Source organism: Emydura macquarii, unplaced genomic scaffold, assembly GCF_026122565.2.
Source record: "Emydura macquarii macquarii isolate MOO-44397 ecotype Brisbane River unplaced genomic scaffold, CSIRO-AGI_Emac_v2 contig_2768, whole genome shotgun sequence".
In the NCBI taxonomy this organism is placed as follows: Eukaryota; Metazoa; Chordata; order Testudines; family Chelidae; genus Emydura; species Emydura macquarii.
Genome location: NW_027132905.1, coordinates 17,298,787 through 17,323,760, shown reverse-complemented (window position 1 = coordinate 17,323,760; position 24,974 = coordinate 17,298,787). Strand labels below are relative to the sequence as shown.

The following is a 24,974-nucleotide window of genomic DNA, read 5'->3' as shown; positions in this document are numbered from 1 at the left end:
CCTGCGCTGAGTCCCATTCTTGAGGAAGTGCAGCCACAACCGTTGCCAACGTGTCCGGCCTTTCTTGCTGTTCTCTCCCGCTCCCACTCGGGCAGCCCCATGACCTGACTCTCTGCCTATAGATGCCATTCCCCTCTGTTCTAGATTAATCTAATCTTGGCCTCACACTGGTGTTCATCTGGAGTAACCCTGTTCCAGTCCATGGAGTTATTTAGCAGTGTAACTGGTCCCTAATTTCTGCCTGGCCCTTCCAATGCCAGGACTATTAAATAATTGACAATCACCCCAAAGCAACACTCAGACTATACCGTGTCGTTTATAGATGGGGGGTTTCCGGTAGATGTTACTCTCTCCGGCAGCTGAAGGAGAAAAGAAAAAAGAAAAAGAAAAGAAAAGAAAAGAAAAGGAGATGGAGGTCAGTGTATGTTTGCTGGGAGCAGAGGATATGGAAAGGACCTGGAGGAGGAGATGCAAACTCCCAGTCACTCATCTGTTATGTTCAATGTTTTTCACCTCCATGGATCTTTAAGTGAAAAAATGCAACCTAGTTCCAAGGGATTTCATCAAAGATGGGTCAGGGTCTGGTTTGGTTTATGAGGTGAGGGAGAAAGAGGATTACATCTATTTTGGAAGCTGAGCACCCAGATACTATGGTGATGGTGCTACAGAAAACCCTAGGGTAGAGAGGTAGTGTGTGCGCTAAAGGACATGCAGTGAGCATGCTCAGTGTGAACAACATGCACTGACAGAACGGCAGATGCTTCTCCTTCCTGCCACCACTGTTGGCTCTTCTCAGACAAAGGTGTCTTGGAGGGGAAGAGGGAGATGGGACACCTGGAGACCCAGGATCTGGGGGTCCCTCCCTGTCAGTCAGTCCCATGGGCTGGGCCATTACTGATGGATTTTCAGGAGGGAGATCATTTCTTGGGAGTGCAGGGGTCTAGAAGAACTATCCATGATCCACCTGAGAGCAAACCAACATCAGCCAAAGTCTCTTTCAGCAAGGGAGAAACAGAGCTAGCTGGGAGGGGGAAGCTACCTGGGGAGTGTGCCGCTAGCTATCCAACCAGCACGAGGGCCTATCAGCTGAGCTGGTGCAGCCGGGAGGGGGCCATCCATAAAAGACATCAGCAAGGGGGCAGGGGAGCTCTGGTCAGCGCACATAGCTGTGGTGGTGGAGTAGCAGGACAGGGAGAGGGTTGAGAGAGAGCCACTGCAGGGAGCATGGGGCCCTGCAGGTGTACGTGGAGCCGGTCACTGTGGCCATGGATTGGTTACACGGGCAAAGTTACGTGCATAGAGGTGATGGCTGTGGCCATGGACTGGTTACATGGGTAAGCGTGAGGAGACGACTGTGAGGCTACAGCTCCAGTCCAGACCCTCGCTACTTGCCTTGGGAGATGCTTAATCTGGGTGCCTTTGGTCCCAGGTTGCCAGCTCGGCCCACTCCAGAGACAAAAGCTAACTGCAAAATAAGGATTCTGGGTTCGCAATCTGCACCCCCCCACACACGTCTGGGGGCTTGGTTCAGGCCCATCTCAAAGGTGAACTTGAGAGTGGGGACAGGTCAAAGATCTCTTGAACCTGTGAGTGTGGGTTTGCTTTCCATGGGCTGCGTTCTGGAACTGACGAATGGTCCGTGACTGCAGCTGGGAGGGGGAGTGAGTGCCTTCTTGCTGCCTTGTTGTGTATCCTGAAGAAGTGGGACAGGTGCTTGTTTCCCTCCCAACCCGCCCAAAGATCTGTGGATGGATTGAGGGGGCAGTGGGCCTTACCTGGTGGCCCCCTGGAGTCCCTGCTGGAGGGGAGCAGCCATCTGGCAAGCCTAGACGACTCTGGGGGAAGGGTGCACCGGGCCCTAGGGGGAGTAGGAGGAGTATAAAATAAATCATCTGTAAAGAATGGGTATAGAAAAGCTTCTAATCATAAAAGCTTTGCCTTGTGATCCTCTAGGGAAGGAAGGGCAGGATCCTTGCAGGGAATTTTACTTTGTTGGGGGGGAAGTGGGAAATGGCAGGGGAGGGTAAAGCAGACTCTGGAAGATGGGAAGTTTAGATGGGGTTAAAGCTGCAGGTCTTGTTTATGGATGGCCTCTACCATGGGACATGTCCTGCTGCTGCTAGCTGGCTCTAGGCAGGCAGTGGTGCTACTCATGCGATACACAGGTACAGCACATGCATGCATGCGATAGACACAGTGCTCCCCACAGGCCGGAGGTCTCCAGAGCCTACCTGGAATGTGGAAATGCTTGGGAGCTTGGTATGAGGTTGGAGTAGAAGACCTCACATCTAACTGGCTATAGTAGGGGGAGCTGCGCCCACTCTCTGTGCCTGAGAAGCGCGGATCGGAGGGAGTGACAGGGATTGAGAGAGAACAAGAGGCAGAAGAAAACCGGTGTTAAATGCAGCCGTGTTAGAAGAGCAGCAAACCATCTCTGAGTCAATGGCTGGGGAGGGATGAATGAATGTGGGGGGGTCATTTCCTTCACACCGTCGTGAGGGAGGATCTCAGGGTTTACAGACGGATAGATGGAAACAGAGGAAAATCTACAGGTGCATGCCAGAGGCCAGGCCCAGAACCCATTCCAAGGGCCCCAAACTCCTGTCCGGCCAGGATTTCCCTGTCATTCTCACTAGTATGGCAAAGTCTTTGATGGAGTCTGTGCTAAAAGCTTTATCTACAGGGAGCCTTACTGAATAACATGGGGGGAAACCCAGCAGAGGTCAAGTTTGCCAGACTCATTTCTCTCTGGGTTTTCCTGCCCATTCCCCCACCGCCCCCCAGCCCCAGGTTTCCTCACCCCCAGATGTGCTAGCCCGGAGGGGGTGTGTGTGTGAGGCATTCACTCCCAGTGCTGATGGGTACATGCAATCTGACGCATCCCTTACTTCCCAGGCTAAGAAGCAAGTCATCTGCACCTCCAGTTCCAGCACCAGCACGGAGCCACCATCTTGGAGTTTCTGTGGTGATGGGGCAATGCTGTGGCTGAGCTGGGTTAGGAGACAGGAGGAGGGCCTAGGGGAGCAGAATTAGCTGAACTGGACTGTGCATGGGGCAGCCAAAGCAAGGTCACTCTTCTATCTAGGGCACACAACCCTCAGCATCCCTCTCCCAGCATCCTGCAAGTGCTGTCGAATTTGGCTTTCACTCCTCCTTGTCTGGAGTCAGGATTTCCCAACACGACCTGTGCTGCTGCCAAAGGAACTGCTGGGCAGCGGCGTGCATGTCCTTGTGATCCCAGCCAGCACGCTGCTCGGCTGCTCTCCGCTGGCTGCTTTAACCTGGGCCAGGCCTGGCGGGGGAGCCGGTGTCCTTACCTGAGCGGTAGTAATGATGTGGGGAGCGTGGGATGGTGGGAGACATGCCCTGGCGACTGTAGGTGGGGGAGTCAATGTAGCCCGGGCTGGAGGCCCGTCTCTGCCGTATGTCAATACTTTCATAGATATCCTGGATGGGTGAAAGGAGATGTGAATAAAGGGAATGGGTCGGCGAAGGTGCATGCGCCTCAGGCTCTGGGGCATGGAGACAAGGCATTGGAGGGTGTGTGCCTCACATAGGAGTCACAGAGCGGGGGAGGGAGGTATTTGTATGGGCACAGTCATCGCTTTCACAGGAGGACAAAGGAGTCTAGTTCAGGGTCTTCTCTTTCCTTCAGGGAAATGCCCCTTTCCCCCCAAGCCCTGTGCGTGCCTGGCACGGCTGACAGGGACACTGGCTCTTCTCAGCTGGGACAGCATCAAACCTTTGGGATGTAAAGGCGCAGTGGGTGTGGTGGGCTGGCTCGTGCACAGGCGTGTGTGGCTGTGGAATGGGTGTCTAGTGCAAAGCAGCCATCTGGCACATAGAGACAAGAAGTCACACATGGCCCATATGAGCCCTGTTCCTCTCAGCATGCATGGGGCTCACCAGCAATAGCTGACTGGAGTGGTGGGCCCCCTGGAATGGATCTTTGCAAGGAGAGCCACTGAGAAACCCCAAATCTCCATTCCCTGGCGGGTTTGTCTCTCTGGGTGCCTGGAGAATTCCTGGTTTTGCTCCCCACACAATGTCCCCAGAAAGAGACACCCCCCCTCCCACTACTTTGGCCAAGGAGGGCTGGATACAGCTCTCTCCAGAGCCTGTCAACATTGCTCCAAGATGCAAGTGCTGGGGCCACCTGTGTGAAACGAAGATCTCGCCCCCCCCTTACACCAGAGCAGAGCACACTGGCCCCGTTCCCTGCTCCATGGCAGGACGGTGCGGATGGCACTACAGCCCTAACTTGAAGGAAGTGACTTCCAGTGTAATGACTGCTTTAGCATCACAAGCCAGATTCACTCCCGGTGTAATTCCACTGACTTCCATGGAGTTACACCAAGAAGGGAATTCAGCCCCACAGCTGTATCCATTCAAATCCCCCCATTGGCAGGCATGAAGGGTCCCCTCGGTCCAGCCGAATCCTCCAGTTATAACTCCATGCAGGTCCCGCCCCCCGGTCCCAGAGGATCTGGAGCACAGTGTACTTACCTGAGAATATGGAGACAGCGTTCCAAGGGACTGGAGGTGGCAGGAGGGAGAGAAGAGAGGGAGAAGGGACATGATTAATGGGCATCGTGACTGACCCAGGCCTCAGAGCACTTCATCTGCCTAAAATGACAGTCCTCTTAGCGAAACGACAGCCTCATTAAAATGATCAGGCACTGAGAGAAGCCTGTGGGAGAGACGGCTCCATCAATGGGAAACAAATAGCAGCCTGTCCCTCCACCTCAGCCACTCAGCGCCCAGGCTGGAGCAGCAGAGGGGCTGCCTTGATACCAACCAGCCCGTGCTCCAAGTGGAGGAACTCATGGGAGCAACCCCTTTTTCCCCCCCATCTCCTGGGGAAGAGAGAAGGACTTTGAGGGAATTCTTCAGCTTCTTTCAGTTGGTGCAGAATATCCTCCATCTCCTTTCCCCTTCACTGGAGCCAGCAGGCAGGCTCTCCCATGGCCGTGCTGGGGTTTCCCTTGTGCTGGGATACGCAGTGACTGCGAGTGCATGGGAGGGAGTGAAGCCGTCCACGCTTGGCTTTCCCAGTTTGGAAACAATTGAAACAACCAGCCCTTGGAGCCCCTATATCAACCCCTTCCCTTCACATCGTGTCCAGGGAATCTGGCCTGTTCACAGAGCACCCGCTCTGCATGCTTGTATCAACACTTCAGATACAACGTTAAGTCGAAGAGCGTCCTGCTCTTATCAACCCAGAGCCTTAGGGTTCAGAGCGGATTTTCTCCTCTCTCCTGCCTCTCCGAGTTTCATCCCTAGTTTCATATACAAATAGCGGCATCACAGCAGCTGCACAGACGGGGAGGTGAGGCGAAATGCCCTCAGAGGATGAGAAAGGACGGGCTCCTGCGAAGCTCCAGGAGGTTCTGGGGATGCTAATGTCTGGCTATGAAAGCTCCTCACAGTTGCTTCCCTGGCAGCTGGTGAAACAGCAGCAACCAACTCAGTGGGGAGGATGAAAAGAGATGGGGGCCAAGCGAGGTAGATGTGCTCACAGGAGACACTATCCCATTATGAAATATGTGAAATACGTGACCTACCAGGCACATAGAGGGCTCAGAAGGTGCCTCAGGAGCAGGACCAGGCTGCCTGTACAAGACTGAAATTGCATCAACTCAGGGGTTTACACCAGAGTGCAGCGAGGACAGCGAGACGCACCCAAAGCAAAAGGCTCCAAGCCCTGCCCCACTGCCTAAGAAGCCCTGGGTAAGAGCATGTTGGTGAACCATCTGACACAGAGCAGCTTCCCTGGCTACCTTTCTGTTGCCATCTCAGTTGCACTGGCCCCTGGTGTTGGAGGTCTGTGCCATTGCATGGCATCCCTGGCTGTGTCATAGGCCACGTCGCTGTCCACAAGAGGCCCTGACATGGCAACCTGCATGCTCTGCTTTATCAAGAGATCATTTGCAGTTCACCTGGAGCAAAGGCTGCAGAGCACCTCGAGGGGCAGTTGCTTTAGCTGGCTCACATGTCGGTCACCCTTAGACCTGGGACAAAGACCCCACTGTGGAAAAGCAGAGGTGCAAGGAAGCCAGCAGGGGTGTTTTCTTAGCTTCCCCTGTAGGGTGCTTTCCAGAATCCAGGCCCTGATTCTCCTCTTGTCTACACCAGTTTTACACCGCGGAATGTCAGTTACCTCCATGGACTAAATCTCAATTTACACAGGTGTAGGGAGAGAAGAATCAGGCCCTCAGTGCCCCACGGCCCTGATCTGAGGCCAACAGGAGACTTAATACAACACAGCAGCCTCTGTACTGAGCTGTGCTTCATGGGCTGGTGAGAGCCCCATACAGCTCCAACACACTGCACACAAAGTACGTGTCACTCCTTGGTACTCAGGGCATAGACAACTGAGTGCTTCCTTCCAGGTGGAACCCAACCACTCATCTCCTTCCCATTTAAATGGGTGAAATTGTCCAGCAGTCCCAGCCTGCCCCAGGAGCAGGGCAGGGGAAGTCCCATGCCAAGGGCTGTGTCGGTTTCATTCCACACAGCACTTTCTAATAACCCCATGGACAACCATTCAACTCCCCCTCTCCCTTCCCACCCCCATCCATTGGAGTCAGCGCTAGATAAGGGCTGTCTTGCTCTACAGTCCCTGGGGAGCCTGCCCTGCACCCTGTCTAAGCATGGAGGGTGCTCTTTGGAAAATGGGCTGCATGGTAAATAGCTGCGATTAAGGACCAGATTTTCAACAGCACCATCTGGCATGTGAGCAGTTCAGAGGCATGCAGAGTGGCCCCCTGGAGATTTGTCCTTACATTCTTGCTGGGGCTGAGGGTGGTGGTCGCTGCTGGGATTCCCCCTTCCATGATCTCAGATGCACTGGAGGATATTCCCCAGAGGAGCTACTCCTTGGGGCGACCTTTCTCTCCCAAACACTTCCTTCAGATTACAGGGTGCATTCAGCACCAGGGGCCTCCATCAGCCTGGGCAGAGTCGTGGATTGTAGCTAACTGATGCTGTAGCAGTTTTCTGACTCTCTTTCTTGTGGCCCACCATGGAGGAGGCTGGCGCCAAGGTTCTTCTGTCCAGGCCCATCCTGGATTTCCAGATGACAGACAAAAATCCTCCGTGGAGATATTCTAGGCCAAGATTCTGTTCTTGGTTCCCCCCTTTGTAAAACTGAAGTAACCTCACTAAAGTCAATGGAGTTATTCAGGACTTGCACCCAAGAACTGTAATTAGAATCTGTGTCCCCCCAGTAACCCTCATCAGACCCTGTTTGAAAATGCCAAGACTCAGTACCTCCCCATAGCTATATCTCTCCAGCGTCTCATCTGATGTGTATCTGTGATAGGGCTCATAGGAAATGAGGTCGGGACGCTGCACCTCGTAGATGGCTTTAATCTTGGGAAGAGCTGCCAGGTCTTTGTAATTAAGAATCTCATTATCCACTTTAGCCTAGGAGAGGGAGAGACAGAGGCAGAGAGATAGAGACAGACAGAAAGATGAGGAGAAAGGGAAGGGGAGGCTGGAATATACAGTATGAAGCTCCCATCAGAGCAAACAGAACAAGTTTGTTACCACAGGAAAGGGAAAAGGGAAGGAGATGTCCTCCTGAGAGGCACCACATTCTCCCAGGATAGAAGAGGCAGCGGTGGGGAAAGGGCTGGATGGGTTATGGTGTTGCACTGCCTTGGCAATACTCGTCCGAGATCTCCTGTCTGATGGCCATCACAGAGGGCCTGCAGAGGTCAAGGCTGGTAGACACTCAGTTTGGACTTACCCACCAAGACCCCTTCCCTATCTCAAGGCTGGTCTTGTCCTGAACAGGAACCTGATCTGTGCAGAGAGATCTCCTCCGCTTGTCCCCGCTGGGACATATGGAGCACCCTTCCCCCATCTCATCAGACACTCACAGCCACCATGTACTCTCTCCAGCAGCAGAACTGTACTTACACAAATGACTCGATTTGGGGAACCGATACTGGAACCTGGGGGCGAGATGGAGGTTTCTGATGTTCTTCTGTGCTGTGGGGACAGAAAACCACACACTGGATCAGAACTTCAACTGGCCTTCATTCAAATCCTGAAGATGAGGGGCCAAATCCAGCCATGGCGTAAGTAGACACAACGCAATTGACGTCAATAGAGTTTCACTTGCTTATATCAGGGCTGAATTTTCCCCACTGTCTAACTCCAGGACAAGGACAGCACCCTCAAAGTCCCCCTCTGCGAAACTCCCCCCCCTCAGCAGCAGACTATAATGTGTGAAACTGCCCAGCAATACCCTTTGTATTCCCGCCCAGCCACTGCTAGTCGCTAAGGTGGTTGTATATTGGCATTCTGTCTGGGCTTGCATAGTCCAAAATGTCCAGTCCACTTTAGTGGCCAGATTCAGCTCCAGCAAGACAGGCCCTGCACATTAAAATCAAATGATTTTGAAAGACAGGTAACATGCTGTCCACTGGTTGCAGACACACATGCAGCTGTTAATTGTATCTAATGCCAACTGAACAGAGCAGCAGTGAGTAAGTGCAATACAGGCTAGAGAACACTAGGGGGAACTTGGGGAAGGGCTTGGAAGGGAGAAGAGGCAAGAGGGTGGAGGACTGTTACAATCTGTGGGTTTGCTTCCATAAAGTTTGTTTCTAATGATGACTTCATTCCTTCAGCCCACCCACAACGGCCTGTCAATCAATAGGCAGGCATTTCTCTGGCATCTTGCACGACCACCGACAATGCATGTTAAATGTGCACCTGAGGACTGTGAGGATGGCCCGCAGCCTCACCAGAGACCATGGGACATGGAAAAAGGCCTCCCAGTGCTTACTGCTTCTTCTGGACGGCACAGCAAGGAGGTTGAGCAGGCCAAGTCATCAGACTTTCCAGCAGGATGGAAAGGCGCTTTACAGCAGCTTGCATCCTGCAGTGTGGCTACCAAACCGTCATTGAGACAGCGGGGAAGCAAGGGGCTGATCTGGCTTCTCTCTATCTTATGAAGAGTGCAAGGGCAGGCAGCTCTGATGGACCATATGGTGACTGCTCTTCTGGCCCTGGGACATTCTTGGGTTTGTGTCTATCTGCAATTTAACAATAGGAACAAACACTCACCCACCTACCAAAGCACAGAGAGTCTGGCCAGTCTCTGACTCTGTGGGCTGGGAGCATCTCTTTGCAGGGAGGAGGAAGTGACATATGGAGTATGGGGAATGATGCCTCCTCACACGGCTCAACCCCCTGCAGACATTTACAGAGCTGTATCTGATCTCCACCTGGAGTCCTGCCCATGACTCCCCATGGCTAGAAGGAAGATGGTGGCAATGAAAAACATCTGAGGCAGGAGGGGGATCCTCAAAGTTCTGGTTTGCAGAGGACCCTTTGGAAAGCAGGAGGCTGAGAATGTGCCAAGGTCTTGCAGAGTTTTTGATATGGCAGGTCCCCCTCAGATTGGGCATCCTCACCATAACTCATTTCCAGCCAGGGACCAGAGCTCTGAGGGGCACTTTCAGAGATGTCTGCTTGTCTTGGAGGCACACTACAGCGTGTTTCTGTCCACCTGTCACAGAAACTCCAGCATGAACCTCTGATGCTCCAGCTTACCTTCAATTTCTTCTCCGCTCTTGCTGCCTGTTTGCAGATTGGATGCCACACTTCAGAACCTGAAAGCCAGGAGAACAGCAGAGGATCGGAGCCTTTCAACTCTCCACTGGAGAGACCCAATTTCCACTCTCAGTCAGAACCAGGTGTTATAGTACCCCCTCCATCCTGACCAGCAGCACAGCCAGCTAGCTTAGTCCTGGATCTGCATGCAGCTCTGCTGATGCACCTCAATCCTGCCCTAAAATTGCCCCCACTATTCTAATCCTGCACCCCTACAATTGTGTTGTGAATTCCTAGTCCTCACCTGCAGTACCTCCTGGTGTTCCAGTTGGAAGCAAAGACTGCAATTCATATGTGTCTTTTAGATTGTCAACTCTTTGGGGCTATTTTGAGATTTGAATCTTGTATAGCACCAAGCACATTATCAGCACATAGCAAACAATGAACAGGGATGATAACGTTCCTGCAGAACTAGGAGGAGACCAGCAAACGCCTTTCATTTGTGATGTAAACTTGAACTTGAATCCAGGTCTCCACAGATAACAGGCCAGTGCAACATTCCCCTCCTACACCTGTGGGTCTAAATGGTGGGAGTCTGCATCAAATCAGCAAGACATGCCAATGGAGCACTCACTGGTGGAATGCATTGCTGAGTAAAATTTAGACTGCATAGCTGCACAGTTTCTGCTGGATGGGAGGAAAACGACAGGCATCCAGGCCCAGCGACGTCTTTGCTAGTCCTTGATTTGTCAGGTTTATTGACTTTCCTTGACACCTTTTACATTAGTGTGGCTGCAGGAATGTCCTTGGACTGGGGCTGATGTATAGGAGGGCAGGGCAGAGGTACTGCGCACCAGTGCTGTAACATGATCCTTTGTGCCTCGAAACAATCACCCTTTCCAAACCACTGCAGCCTCTCTAGTTCCCAAAGCCGGTGATTATTGGCTGGTAAAGGTCAGAGTAAGCTCACAGACCCTCTGTTCTCTTGGCCACACAAGCCACTGTTGAATCTGATAGTTTTCTATCTACCCATCCACACAAAGACACCATGAGCCAAATGCCAGACAACTCTGTAGGGATATAACTCACCTCAGAGGTGAAGGAACTGATTATTTAAAAATAAAAAAACTTGCAAACAGAATAAAGGGAACTTGCAGGTAGAAAACTGAGAGAAGCAACAATCCTCGACTGGAAGGTCCATTTCTCTTTTACCTACCTATCAAGACCTGAGTTCAGGATTCTGCATTTCTCCTGGATACAGCGGAGCATTGTCCTGCCCCATCCCTGCTCTTGGTGGCCAGGTTACAATCAGCTGTTCCTGGGGGAACACGGAATCTTGAACTCAAGTCTTGGCTGGTAACATTTGAAGGTCACCTGTAAGACCAGGAAACAGCCCCCAAAGGAATTCAGGGTCAGAGTCAAGGTGAGAATGTGGCTCTAATAACCCCAGACTGAGCATGCACCCAACGCAATCCATCTGCTATTCACCTCCCAATCCTGGATCATAAATTAGCAATGCCAGAAAACCAGCCCCCTTCTCTCCCTACCCTCCCTCCACCCATTTTTAGGTGTCACATTTTGGGCCCCTGGAGGCCACACATTAGGGGTGAGAGCCAGTGCAGAGCTTTCAGACAACGCCCACCCTCCCTGCCGAACAAGGGGCACTCTGCTGGGAGTGGGCTGGCTGACATTCCAGCATGACACTAATGGCATAGCTGCTCCCCCGCGTTCACGCCAACACAATTAGCGTCTCATGGAGGAGTCAGTCAACCCCAGCGGAGGGCTCCTGCCACAAATCCTGCAGTGCGAGGGCAGGAGGGACACAGCCCTGCAATTACCCCACAGACCTACAGGGGTAATTAATGACTCAGGGCGACAGGCAGCTGCAGGTTACCAAAGAGAAAACACGTCCTCCCTCAGAGCTGGAAATAGCCCCAAAGGCAGCTTTAGGGCGAGGGCTGAACGTCTCAAAAAACCCGATTATTTCGTTCTTGCTGAAACCAGTCAACCCAGCCAAACATATTGCATGGCTTAACCCCTTCAGTGCTGCACTCAGCAGAACCTGGAAACAGAGTGCTTAAGGCACTGGAGTGGGACCTGGGAGATCTGGATTCAATTCCCAGGCTCACTGTGAGATCTTGAACACGTCCCTTCAACCAAAAGTGGCCACTGATTTTGTGTGTCTGTTTCTCAAGTTGGGCACCCAAAACCGGTGGCCATTTTTGAAAATGCTAATCCTGTTCTCTCTGTGCCTCAGCCTTCCCCGCTGTGAAATGGGAACAAGGAGGCAGTTCCTTACCTCCCAGGGGACAGTGAGGGCTAACCTCTGAACAGTCTGAAATGCTAGACACTACAGTGCTGGAGGCCACAGAAGATCCTAGATAGGTGGTTCTTTAGCCATGGCTGGAATCCCCCACCTGGCCCCAGGTCTTGTATGTTCCAATGGGTGCTGGTCAAGGGCACACCAGCAGTGCTGATGAAGTTAATCTGTTGTGCACACATGTGTTACTGAAGGTGACTCTGAGTGAGAGAAGAACTGCCCAGGAGGGACAGTTTCTCCTCCAGGCCCCTGAGACCTCCCTCCTCAGCTCTAAAAGATATGCTCTGGCTAGGAATTATTCTGTGGAAGTTCTGTGGCCCGTATTATACAGGTCAGACTCATTAGATGATCACAGTGGTCCCTCCTGGTCTTGGAATCTAGAGCATTTCCCGACTCTCTGAGTGGGAACCTGAGAGGCAGGGAAAAATGGGGCGATTGCAAGGCTGAGGGCTCTGGCAGGGCATGGATGGTCACTCCCTCCCTCCACCAAGAAGAACATTCCACATAAAGAGATGACTGCTAAGTTGTGTTTCCCAGTGTGGCTGATGAAAGCAGCTGGAGAGAGCCACATCCCTGTGCAGCCCACAATGAGAAGACAGGAGCTTGGGCTTGTCGGAGAAATAGGACTAGTCCCCAAAGGGATCCAGTGGGAGATTCTCTGACACCACCGGAACACAGCAAACCTGCACTAACCAAAAATTCACCACAGCTCTGGGGATCTGGTTGCATAAGCCAGCAAGGACTGGGCCTAAAGTGATAGTGACTGGGCTAGACACCACTGGGATTTTGACTACTAGTTCACCTGTCAATTCCCATCTGCCTGCTGCATTGGGGTAACCCTGCTCCCAGTTCAGTGCATCCCTGCGTTGCTGGTTCAGAAAGCGACAGTAGTCACCGTCTGGTGGGGGAGATTTGCACAAGGCCATGCTCCTGATGTTTGCTGGGATCGACAGATTGCATTACAGGCAGAGTTCAGTGATCTGTGGGGCACAGAGGAGGTGTTAATCTGCCCGTCCCACACAGCCTGAGCTTTCTCTCCATGGCTAGGGTGTTCATACCTGTGAGGTACATCTCCTCCCCTTCCGTGAACATCTGGTGGCAGCGGATGCATCTGGCACAGGTTGGGTGGTAGTGCTTCCCTCCTGCCTACAAGAACAAGCAGAGAAAAATGGCTCCTAAGCGAGCAGGAAATGCTGATCCACTTTTTCCTCTATTCCCCTGAGTGTGAGCTGCCCAGTCCCCTCCACAATCCTTTTGCTTGCGGTGCAAAATAGAAAGAAAGATGGAAGAGTCTAGCAAAGGAGAGCTGAGGCCCCCAACAAGGAACCACAGATGGTGGACCAGCACTAGACACACGAGGAGGCTAATATCCTTGCCACGATGCATGAAGAGAACCCATGTTCAGTTTCCCATTTCCTGCAAGCAAACAGAGTGCAAGGTGGATATACAACGTTACCAGCTCAGAATGGCAGCCTTTCACACTCACCTGGCAGTGGGGTAAATGACTACCCAACATGCACGGCAGCAGAGACTCAGGCCCAGGCAGCCCCAAACCAACAAACTAAGGACCAAATCCTGCAAACTTGGACACGCACAAGTACTCCTCAAAGTGAACAGGATTACTTATGTGAGCAAGGACTTACAGGATCAATTTCTGCATTTGCCTTCAGGACTCTGTAACTGTAGCTCAGAAGTGTCCTATGGTTCGGCTCTGGAGCTGTATTCTTCACCAGGTCCCACCCCAAGCAACTCCATGGAGTTGGGTAGGATGCCAGCTTTGACCCAGGGGGGTCACAGCTGTGAAATATCATAGCAATGGCACATTGGGCAAACTGTCACTGGGATTTTTACCATCTTGGGAGAGGGACACACACTAGGTTTCATTTTGTAGCCCATTCCAAAGAAGTGAAAGCCAAAATGATTCCTGCTTTATTATTTGTTCCCCAGCCCTGATTTCTTGGGACTCTCTAGAAACTTTTCTGTTGCTTTCAGTGCAAATGATGCCCAAACTTTAGAAACAACAACCTGCAATTTTCCCAGTTGTGATGGAGCTGGGCTGTTCTCCCTGCATTTTGACAAGGATAATGGGTTTAATTGGTAGCTTGCTTCCACTCAAATGTCTGTAGAATTTCACTTATAGACCCATTTGCTGGGCTCCCAAGCTCAGAGTCAGCAGTTGGCTCAGGGCTGAAACCTGGTCTGTGCTGTATAGAGAATAACCCACTAGGGACATTTTATAATAACATAAGAAGGAGGAAGGACTATTAAAGGCTGGTAAGGGAATGAAAGAAGGAGGAAGGATTGTTGTGACTTACAAGAGAAACAGTTAAGTCAGGAAACAATGAGGGTCAATAAGAGAACGGGATAATTTACTAAGAGGGGATCAGCCAGTGCTCTCTCATGAGAAAGGTTCTTACTAGATTATCAGTGGGGCACTGAGAATCATATGCAGAGCTTTTCACCACCTTATTCTTGGTTTCAGTTTGATCCAGACTGGTTTAGATGGAAATGTTACTGTGCTGTGGCTCTTCTGCAGCTTGTGTATGACATGAGTGGATGGGTCTCAGCAGCAGGTGTCGACGTGACAAAATGCTCCCGCTCGACTGACATGAACTGGCTGCTTCATCAGAGAGGCCAAGGAGCACGGGCCATAGAGACTGAACTCCCCTCACCAGGTACATCAGCAGGGCCAGCGTGGGAGGGAAGGTCACTCTACTGCTGCCTGCACAGTCCCTGTTGGGTGCACAAGCACAGGAGCTCAGTGGCTAGGGCTGCACGCCCAGCATTCACACTTCACTAGTGCCAAATTCACGTCCAAGAGAAAGGATGAAAATCAGAAAAGTCACTTGTGGCACTAGCTGTGGAGGAGGATCTGACACTAGTGCAGAGGCAGAAGAACTAAGTGCCTGATCCAATTCTCACTGAAGTCCAGAGACTTTCCATTGCCTTCACTGGGGGTTAGCTCAGTCTCTAAATGAACAAGGACAAGTAACAAGGACAAGTGGATCAGTCTCCCCCATCCAGAATGCTTTTGGACCATATCTTTCTTTTAAATATATTGCATATTTGAAATAATCTGTTCAATTGTTTCCAGATTGTACAAATCCTAAACCTGCCCTGTCACTAAAAATCCAAATCAACCCCCCTTGCATTTGTCAGGAGCCTGCTCTATATTTCCCATTGTTCAGAAAGGCTTGGCTATTTTTATTCCAGACGCTTTGGGGAGGTGTACTCCATGACTGGAATAGCAAGGGATGCTGCAGGTCAGGGCTTAGATGTATTGGCTGAGCTGTGTGGGGACACAGGCCTTCCCTTAAATAGGATGGGGCGCTGCTGGTCTGAGATGAACTAGTTGGGCTATACAGAGCGCAGTACACCGCAATTCAGGCCCGTCTTTCCCTTTAATCACAAACTCTGAAACAAACATCTCAAATTTAAAACACAACAGTCTCTCTGCAAGGAGAAGTGATTACACTTCAAAGCAGAATGCAACTGTCTTGTTTATTTTATATTGATTAAAATTACAGCCATTGTAAAAGCCTGATGGAAGCTGTGAGTGAAGAGACCCGCTCATTATTACTTGGGCTCCCTTAAAGACTCATTAATCATTCAAGGCTGACTGCACAATTCACAGTCATTTGGAAAACCCAGAGGGTCAAGGGATAGCACAAGAAAGCTCATCAAGGCCAAAAATTATTTAAAGGAGCCCCTTCTATTTTGAGCTCTGCCAGACAAGACAACGAAAGCCTATTGCTTTAAGGAAAATAATTCAGCTTGAAGCCCTGGGTGTCCCAGCCCAGCTTAGTGACTGGTTCATGATTGCCATTGGCAGTTCCCTTGCTTAGGCTCAGGGAGTCCCACCTGCCTGTCACAGCAGAGATCTCAACTAACGGGACATGGCTGATGTTCAGAATGCTGCACAGACATGAACCATTTCTTCCCACAGCGGGCCAGGAAAGGATCGTTATCTCCATATTGCAGGTGGGGAGGCTGAGGCAGGGACCTAGGACAGGGGTGGATGCGAACGGTGGTGTCAGTGACAAGCTGATGAGGTGGGACAACGTGGATACCGAGGAGGCAGAAGAGCAGCGCAGCAGCATGAAGAACAGCCCCTGGGTGGTGTAAGGTCCGAGGCCTTGTTCTTTGGCTAAGCAGCTGCAGTCACATTAGGCGAGTCAGCAGCCAAGAGCTAAGCAGCAGGTAAGTCACATCCTACATTCCAGATCAATTACATCAAGACAATGTAATATCGGGCTGGTAAGAAGGTGCTACTGTCCTAATAGTACCTGCCACCACCAGATAAAGAAACAGATCTCACCATGTTTAAAGGAACTTCGATAGCATTCTGGCTGGCAAGGAATCACTTATCAACAGCTGTGGTTGTAAAATCTACATCTCCTTATTGTTTTGGTCCTTATGGTTCCCACTTGTCTGTTGATTATCTGAATGATTTCTGTCCGGTCCTTTGATTGTTTTTGTCTGTGGCATAACTAATTGTGCAATATTTAATAGTTGGTTAAAGAATCATTTCACAATATGTTAGGATTGGTCAAAGAATTATTTTGTAATATTTCCACAAAATGATTAGATAAGGTACACCTGAGCAGGACTCAAGTTTCACTATATAAACTGAGATCCAAGAGGGAGATCAGCGGGAAGAAAGAAGAAAAAGAAGAATGGAAGACCTGAAAGAAGAAGATTTCACCTCCAAGACACAGCCCAAGTTCAGAGCTGCTAGGATTCTCTGAACGACCGTGACGTGCAGTAACCAGAACCCAGATGAGACTGACCTTGCCTGGCCAACAGGGAAAGCCCGCCTGCTTGATCAGGATTGGTGAGTATAGCATTGTACGCTTAGCCTGGGTATTATGCTTGGTAATTAATAAATAGAGGTTAAGGATATTTCTGGGTAAGGCTCTTTCACTGGTAAAAGGTTCTGCAAACCCGCAGAAGTATACACCCGGAGCCCTACGAATTGGGAAAGGGTGTGAGTACTTAAATTAACCAGGTTAGTTATACGTTGAGCCTTACGAATTGGGTAAGAATAGGTACATTTTGCCTGGAACCCTATGGATTGGGAAAGGGTAGGGCTGCCTAGATTAACCAGGTTACACCTGGAGCCCTATGGACTGGGAAATGGTGGAGTGCCCTAGAGTGTGTGGGTAACGGTGGGGTAAGAAGGTGGAAGGCAAGGCAGCTCCTCCCACTCTATTCTCCCCCACCCCCAGAGTCACTCCGCCTTTCTGCTCCCTCAGCACGTAATGACACCCACTGACACTCCCCATTTACTCACCTCTGAATGGCTCCAAAGAGGTGAGGTGACTTGGCTGAGATCACAAAGGGAGTCAGTGTCAGAGCCAGGATTAGAGCTCAAGAGTGCACAGCACTCAGGCCTCAGCTTCAGCCACTTGTCAGCCCTCGTTTCCGAAGGGGTGGGGAAGGGGCTGGATGGCTCAGGGGGCTGAGTACAGGGGTCCTGAGACTTTCGCCTCAAAGTCACTGCTTTGGAGACAGCCCAAGTCAGCAGGGACCAAAAAGCAGCTACATCTCACGGCTCTTTGATAGCCCTTACACAGAAGGAGTGAGTGGCCTCAGCCCAGCTGTCAGTGAGCAGGCTATAGCCACAGCTGCTGGCCAGCTCAGCAGGGAAGGCATGGTGACTACAACCTGCTCCCTTGAGGGCAGCGATGACACACACGCCCCTGCAGCTGCCCATACCTCGTGGGAGTACACGCAGGACCCCACTTTCCAGGACCCTCAACCTACCACTAAATTCACTTGAAATTTTTCTTTTAAAAAATAGCCAAGCGCAGTGAGAGCAGCGGCCTGCAGGATCATTCTGCTGGCCCCTCTGGATTTCAGGGTCCCCTTGTGCCCCTAAGGGTGTCTGAGTTAGAAAAAACCCTCCAGGCCTTCTGCCTAGGACTTAACTAGACCTGGGAACCATGAGGAACCTGAGATATCTCCCTCGCGGCGCCCTCCCAGACTACCAGCACTTAGAAGGAACTCCATTAATGGGACGGAGTGAGCCACTAAAGCACCACACCTAAAACCCTGCTGGGATGCAGACACCAGAAAAGCCTTTGTGCTGAATCCTGTTAAAAGACCAATACAAGGCTGCTTGGGCTCACCAATGCCATTCACGCAAACCCCGGCTCCTCCTCTAGACCAGCCTGTCTCCCTTGGGTGCTTGCACCTCCCAGCTGGCTCATTCTACCAGCCTAAAAGGGGGTGGCTCGAGGGCTTGGCTTGGGCCTGCCGCTTCCCTTTGCAGACAGCTCTGCACCTCTGCGGCTCCTTTCCCCTGCTAGTGCACAGCCACATGACTAGCTGCCTGTTGGATGTGTTGCCATGGCAACTGGTAGGGGAGTGGAGTCTGGCTATAAGCAGGCTCCTAGGTGACTGCATCCAAAAACATGTGCCAGTGTCACCAGGAGAGCAGGTGCAGTAATTGATGGGCTATTGCGGGTGCTCAGCCATGCCCATGCCGTACCTGGGAAGTCAGAGGTGTTGGCAAAGCACCTGGCTTCCTGTGACTGGGGAAGGTGGCTAGGATTGGGGAAGGGGGGGGACCCTTTGAAGAGGCACTGAATTCCAGCTCAGATGTTGGGCACTCTGTGGACAAATACCAGACTGCCTCTGCCCATCCGTCCACCCCAGGTGCACAGGTATTATGGTGATGGGCATGGTGCCATATTAGAACCCCCACAGATCTCTAGTAAAACACCTATTAGGAACCCTAGCTACATACACATGCAGGCACCTGCCATCTGGGAGGACTGAATCAGGGGGATCCTCTTTCACTCGGCCACTTGTGGTGCTAAAGGAATAACTGCCTTAGCTTCGAGTAAGTTGCAGGCTCTTGTACGTACCCGTCACCTGTGCCACACCAGCCAGCCATTTCCACTATTGCAGTCCCCTGGACCACCTGGCCCTGCAAAGTGGTGCTGCGGTTTCTGCAGCAATGACTCCAATTGCAGAGACCAGTGCCCTCTGTCCGACCCCAAACCCTGGGAGCCAGCCATTTCCACACACAGGATATTGAGGTCAGTCAGTGTCCATGCCTCCATTTTATAGATGAGGAAACTGGGGCCCAGAGCTGGCAAAGGACTCACCCACAGGCACACAGGGAATCAGTGGCAGAGCCAGGAACGGAAGGGAGGACTTGCAGTGCCCTGCTCCAGCCAGTAGGTCTCACTACCTTTCAGTCATTTGCATTGCCCGAGTTTATGACCGGAGGGGTGCAGGTTGTAGAGAATGGGATTTAGAGAACACCCATTAAAATGGCTCATGACAGTGACAAAACCCTCTGCAAAGGGCTGGCTAGATGGTTCCTCTGCACTGCGGGTCAGATTCACTTGTCCCAGCCCCCTGCCGCTGGAAGGAAGCTAGCAGTCCTCTGCCTGCCCCACTCACCTCCAGAACTCTGCCACTGATGTACCGGTCACAGGTCTCACACTTAATGCCGAACTGGGCATGGTAGTCAGATTCGCAGTATGGAACGCCGTCCCTTTGGAGAAGAGAGGGAGACAGGAGGTGAGAGGAGTGGGGAGGGCACAGGGCAACTGACAGGCCTCCCACCCCCACCCCACACATGCTACATGGCTTTTACTGCATCAAATGGCTCAATCGACACATGGCCTGTACTAGAAGGACCTTCCCAGAAGGGCGTTTGCTGGGCAGCTCTTCTGCTGTCAAGGGAGCAAGCAACCATTGGAAGCTTGATGGCGAACCAATAGGGCAGCTTCTCCTTCAGTCATCATCCCTCCCCACCTTCTACCCCCACAGGCTCTCCTCACCTCCCCCAGCCCTCCCCACCCTCTCCCCCTTATTCTTCCCCCCACCCACTGCTCCTCTCCAGATTCTCCACCTCGGGCTCCCCTCCCTTTGCCAGCTCGGTTCCCCCTGCAGGCTCCTGCTCATTGCTCACTCCAAAGGGGCAGGGCAAGGATTATAATACAGGCTTCACCTTCACGCCTCAGTGCTTCTCGCAGACAGCAGCAGGAGAGCAGTTTCAAGCAAGGGGATGTCTTCCTGCAGCCCAGGTGCCTGATTTCCCCCCCCCCCAGCCAGGCCAGGCTTATGCAGCCCCTCCACCCCCAGGAGGGGATTCAGGGCCCCAGGGCTGCCAGTCAGAGGGCCCCACACTGCCCGTGGTGTCTCAGACCCACCACATCTGCACAGACCACAGCAATTATTAGGAGCTGCTGGCCCTCGACCGGCTTCAGAGAAGAGGAGGAGTGGGGCTCCTGGGGCAGCCAAGCCATGCTCTGGAGTCTGAGGAGCGGTACAAGGATACAACAGAGTTGCTCTTGCCTGCTAATGTGACTGAATGCGCCTGCGGCCACCTAGGGGCCATCTAACTTAGCCTGTACAAGCCTGACGGCGGTCATGCTTCATGAGCTAAGGCTCCTTCGAGAAACCCGGCAGCCAGCCAGCATACAGAGAAGAAACCCTTTCCCTGCCGCCTGCTCTCAGCCTCAGACAGTCCCAAACACACACGCTGACAGCCCTCTTGGGCCAGAAGCACACGGGCCACTCAAGCCAACGGAGATTCTGCCCCAGAAGGAGCAGGTCCAAGGCCTATGACACATACTTGAGCAGGTGTGTGGTTCCATTCAGAAGAGGGCACGTGTGCCGCACATTCACTAGCCAGCCCGTTCCCTGGGCAGTAGCACATCTTGGAGGGATTTCCCGAAGCCCCTCACCATCATGGTTAGCCCCTTCCCTAAGCCTCCTCAGAGATGTGTCTAGCACTTCCAAGATGCATCCTCCTCAGCCAGCGGTGGGGTGCGTGTAGAGATAGGTGACCAGCTGACTTCCCAACCAGAATCCTTTTCTGTGGCATGTGCTTGTGCAGCCCCTGCGGTCTGAGGGGACTTGTGAGACCCCCGGGATATACACTAGCCCTCGACCTCTTTGCTCCCTCCCCATTGAGCAGCGAAGGATGATGGGTAGGGACAAGGAGACACTCACTTGCTGATGTATTCGCCAGTCAGGATGATCCCACAGGTTTGGCACTTGAAGCAGCTGACGTGCCACTGCTTCTCCAGGGCCAGGAGTGACTGGCCATGCTTGATCTCCTCCTTGCAGCCCGCACAGTCTAGGGAGACGAGGGACAGAGCAGAGCATGAAATCACCACAGCTCCCTGCCTGGGGGGGCACTCTGTGGCCTGGCTAAGGCACAGCTAGGAAACCCACGCATGGTGAAATCACAAGAGATAGCAACACGCTTCCCTGGAAGCCCGGCCGTCATCCCACTTTCCTTTAGAGTAAGGCACTGTGACTCTCATATTTCAAACTCTGCCCACGCTAGCGGGGACATATTGAGACAATTTTGACTTGTGCCATCATTTCCTACAGTCTTGGGAGCAGGGGCTGCATCATGTGCCCACAGAGAGAATCAAATGCATAGGAAATGCACACAGATACACACACCGACTCACACGGAGGTAGGGTGACCAGATAGCAAGTGTGAAAAATTGGGAGAGGAGGTGGAGGGTAACAGGTGCCTATTTAAGCCAAAGCCCTGAATATTGGGACTGTCCCTATAAAATCGGGACATCTGGTCACCCTACACGACCAAGGTATGTCTGCAAGGCATTCGACGGTGTGACTGCAGCTCAGTGGGCATACCTTTATTTGAGCTAGGACAGCTAAAAATGGCAGCAAAGAGTAGACATTGCAGCATGGACCCCAGCCCTGCTTTTACAGGCTTGCCCAGAATCCTGAGTACGCACGTGTATTGCTAGCCCACAGTGCTGTATCTTCACTGCTATTTTTAGCCATGCTTGCTCGACTCAAGCCTGCTGTGTAGACATACCCACAGATATGTACGAATTCCCGTACACAGGATCAAACAGAAAGAAGTTTGCGCGTGTGTGCACATACAGAGAATTAGACCACTCACTCCCTGTTCTCTGCCAGAATCAGACACCTTTTCACCCTCCGATCTGGATGCTGGGAGAGGGGCCTCCAATGATAGTTATCCCAACACACAATACATTTTAATTCCAGTGGGAATATGCATCTTCAGCACGTTCCCTAACGAATCCCAGCGTCCTGCATGTTGTGTAGCAAGCTTCCACAGTCATTCTAAAGAAGAGCCGGGCTTCTCAGAGGAAACCTGGGTGGTGTGGCCAGGAGTACAGAGGGGCCAGACAGCACATGGTCAAAATGCACTGGGAACATGCCATGCTTCTACAGAGAAACAGGCGCCGCAGCCTCGCCCAAAGCAGACGGGCTCACTTGGTGGGCGTCAGGGTGCAGCCAACCTGCTTGCTTTGCCCTGGTTTTCGAGCTGCTTTTCCAAGATCCTTTTCAGAGCAAATGCTGGCAGGAAGTTGTGTTTGGAAGGGGAATAAATACCAGAGACAGTCATGTCCTAGCTTGAGTGGGAGGGGCGGCGGTGACTGGGGATGCAGCAGTCTGGGGTAGGCATGGTCTCTCTGCCAAAATTTTCCCAGTGTTACTAGCAGCAGTTCAGCTCCACAAGCGGGAGCCCCAGGCTGAGCAGGGTTTACCCACCAGGTCATGAGAGAAGTGACCCATCCCTGGGGTTAAAATACTGGCAGCCGCCTTGAATCCCATCTGTACTAGTGGTCCCAGCACGGCTCCCCCCATGGGTAGTGATGGTGGGAAGTGTCTGGCAGCAAGCCGAGTGTAGGAAGGGGCAGGGCTGTTCTCTAAGCTGTCTCTACATCAGCCCACTGCAGTATTTACCAGCCTTCCTTCCTTTCCCATTTCCCTTGGCTCCCATCAAGGCTGGAAGCAGGAAGCATATGGGCCTGAGAGCCCCGGCCTTGACTCCTCTCTGCCCTTCTCACTCTCCCTCATCAGGGGCTCTCTAGGATTTCAGGAGTCTGTGTGATAAATGGACAAGGTGTTTCTTTTTAACCTCTTTGCTGCCAGTCTCCAGGGAGATTTCAGTCCCCTGTGCTACACGAATGCAGCAAATATGGTGTACTGCAAGCCAACTGAGTGGTAATCTGGGCAGCACCGAGGCAGTGTTTTACCCAGCACTCCTTAAAGCAGCCTTGCAGTTGCATTTTACCCTCATGCATCTGCCCCACTGGGCAGCACTGGAGGGGCATTTTGACCCCATATACCTGGCGCACAGAGCAGCAGCAACAGCAGCTCAATTAACTCCTTCTAGCTGTGAATCATTCTCTGCTGTGCTCTGGCACCTGCCCCTATGTGTACCACTCCCCAGGGTTTGCTGCTCACCTGCCTTTCAGGTTTGCTCCTGTTACTTTCAGGTTTGCTCCTGGTGCTCCTGGCAGTCAGGGGGTCTTAGAGAAGACTCACTGAAGCAGCCTGCAGCCCTTCTTCGGGGATGTCTTCGCTGGAGAACTAACCCTTGCTTTTGCTACTAGGCCACAGTGGTACTTCCCTCGCTCCCCCAGGGATGCGAGGCTCTGCAGTCCCCATCTGGCTGCAGTGCCATGGAGGTGATAAGGGTGCAGGCCAGGAGCAGCAAGGGAAGCTGTCTTGGCTCATGCACATCCTGGATGCTGCCTGCAGCTAGATATGAATAATCCATTGTGCCCTCGGGTAACCTCAGCTCTGCAGCCTAGGAGAAGAGTGTCTGAGAGTGGATTTCAGAGGCTGTGGTCTCCAGGGCACCTGACTGGGAGAGGACGTGGAAGTGGGTGGGGGGAATAGATAACACACGTGGCTCCCCTTCCCTTCCCCTCAGCCAAGAGCCTCCTAATGGACACCGGGGGAAAGGAGGAAAAAAACAAAGAACCTGACTCATTGCTTGTCTGCTCTGGTTCAGATAGACTTGGTCTTGCTGCTTTCATCACCACCATCTGGTGCCTGTCATGTCCGACTCCGTCAGGTGTGTTCCTGCTGGGGTGGGGTGGGGGGGTGTCACTGGCCGCTCCTGTCTGGGCCGACTGGAGCGTATTGTAACAGGGTGCCCAGGCCAGACCCCTGAGCTAGGTTCACACCAGATCAGAGCAGTGGTCTCTCCAGGCCGGCTCCTCGTCTCTGACGGTAGCCAGTACCAAATGCTTCAGAAGAAGCCCTGTAATGGACATGTGACACACTGTACCCCACGCACACCCTTATGGTGTGATTTGTGTATCACTTCTGTTCACTCTTGCAGTGTAACTGTGCATTGTCTGATGCAGCATATGCCATGTAAGGTGTTTTTGGAAAGCTCATGACATCCTGAACATTATTGTTATGGTAGCATGTTTCCTGCAATGTCGTACATGTGTCTAGATATGAAACTCTGCTGTGTCATATCCCCAAATGCGTGTCTCACGTGGCTTGAATAAGAACACAAAGCTGTGTTTCCACGCGCAGCAGAGGCATGCATACAGGAACAATGGACTGCCCTAAGCACCTGTGAGCACTTTGGCTGAAGTGAAAGAAATCATGCCCATTGCCGGACAGGGCCGATCACCTGACCCCAGGGGCTGTTGGGGAAACTTGTTAAAAGCTGAGGTGTCCTTGTCTTGTGGCTCTCCCCTGGAATCCATCTTCTAAGCAACACCAAAGACTGAGAATCTACCCACAGGGAGGGGGGGCCTGGTTGCAAGAGGCATCGCAACCAGCCTGTGTGGTAAGGTGAATACAGACTGAAATATTAGTCTGAGGTTAAGATGCGAGTTATCTTTTAGTTAATCATGTTAACCATTAACTCCTTGACTCATTTATTAATCTTTTGGTTTATATTAATCTGACTTGGAATCACTTAAAATCTGGCTGTAGACAATAAACGTATTTGTTTGTTTTATCTAAAACAGTGCATGTGGATTGAGTGTGTGCAGAGACCTCATTTAGAGTGACAGAGCTGTTGCATATTAAATTTCTTTGATAAATTGATGGACAAATGTAAATGAGCTTTCAGGGTGCAGGGTACAGCGTGAACCCTGCAAGATGGCAGTTCCCAGGGTTGCATCTGGGACTGGGGGTGTTTGCTGGGGGTCTATCCCATGAATGGCTGGCCAGAAGCATTTGTTCACTAGGTCAGGGACTGATTACATGCAGGAGGCTGGGCGTGGGCCAATTCAGGAGTGGGTGGTTCACACAGCAAAGCAGGGTAAGTTAGGGCCCAGGAGTGAGGAATTGG

At 52.0% G+C, this 24,974-nt stretch overlaps 1 protein-coding gene across 1 annotated transcript in view; it reads right to left on the bottom strand.

Moving 5' to 3' along the window:
* The window catches only part of ABLIM3 (actin binding LIM protein family member 3), a 102,585-nt gene that overhangs the window by 12,729 nt on the left and 64,882 nt on the right, over positions 1-24,974 (bottom strand). Inside the window, 11 exon segments of the mRNA XM_067566544.1 lie at positions 309-359; positions 2,232-2,330; positions 3,318-3,447; positions 4,507-4,536; positions 7,273-7,428; positions 7,927-7,998; positions 9,571-9,629; positions 12,949-13,036; positions 19,307-19,400; positions 20,867-20,993; positions 24,537-24,563. Coding sequence (XP_067422645.1) covers positions 309-359; positions 2,232-2,330; positions 3,318-3,447; positions 4,507-4,536; positions 7,273-7,428; positions 7,927-7,998; positions 9,571-9,629; positions 12,949-13,036; positions 19,307-19,400; positions 20,867-20,993; positions 24,537-24,563 — 933 coding nt within the window.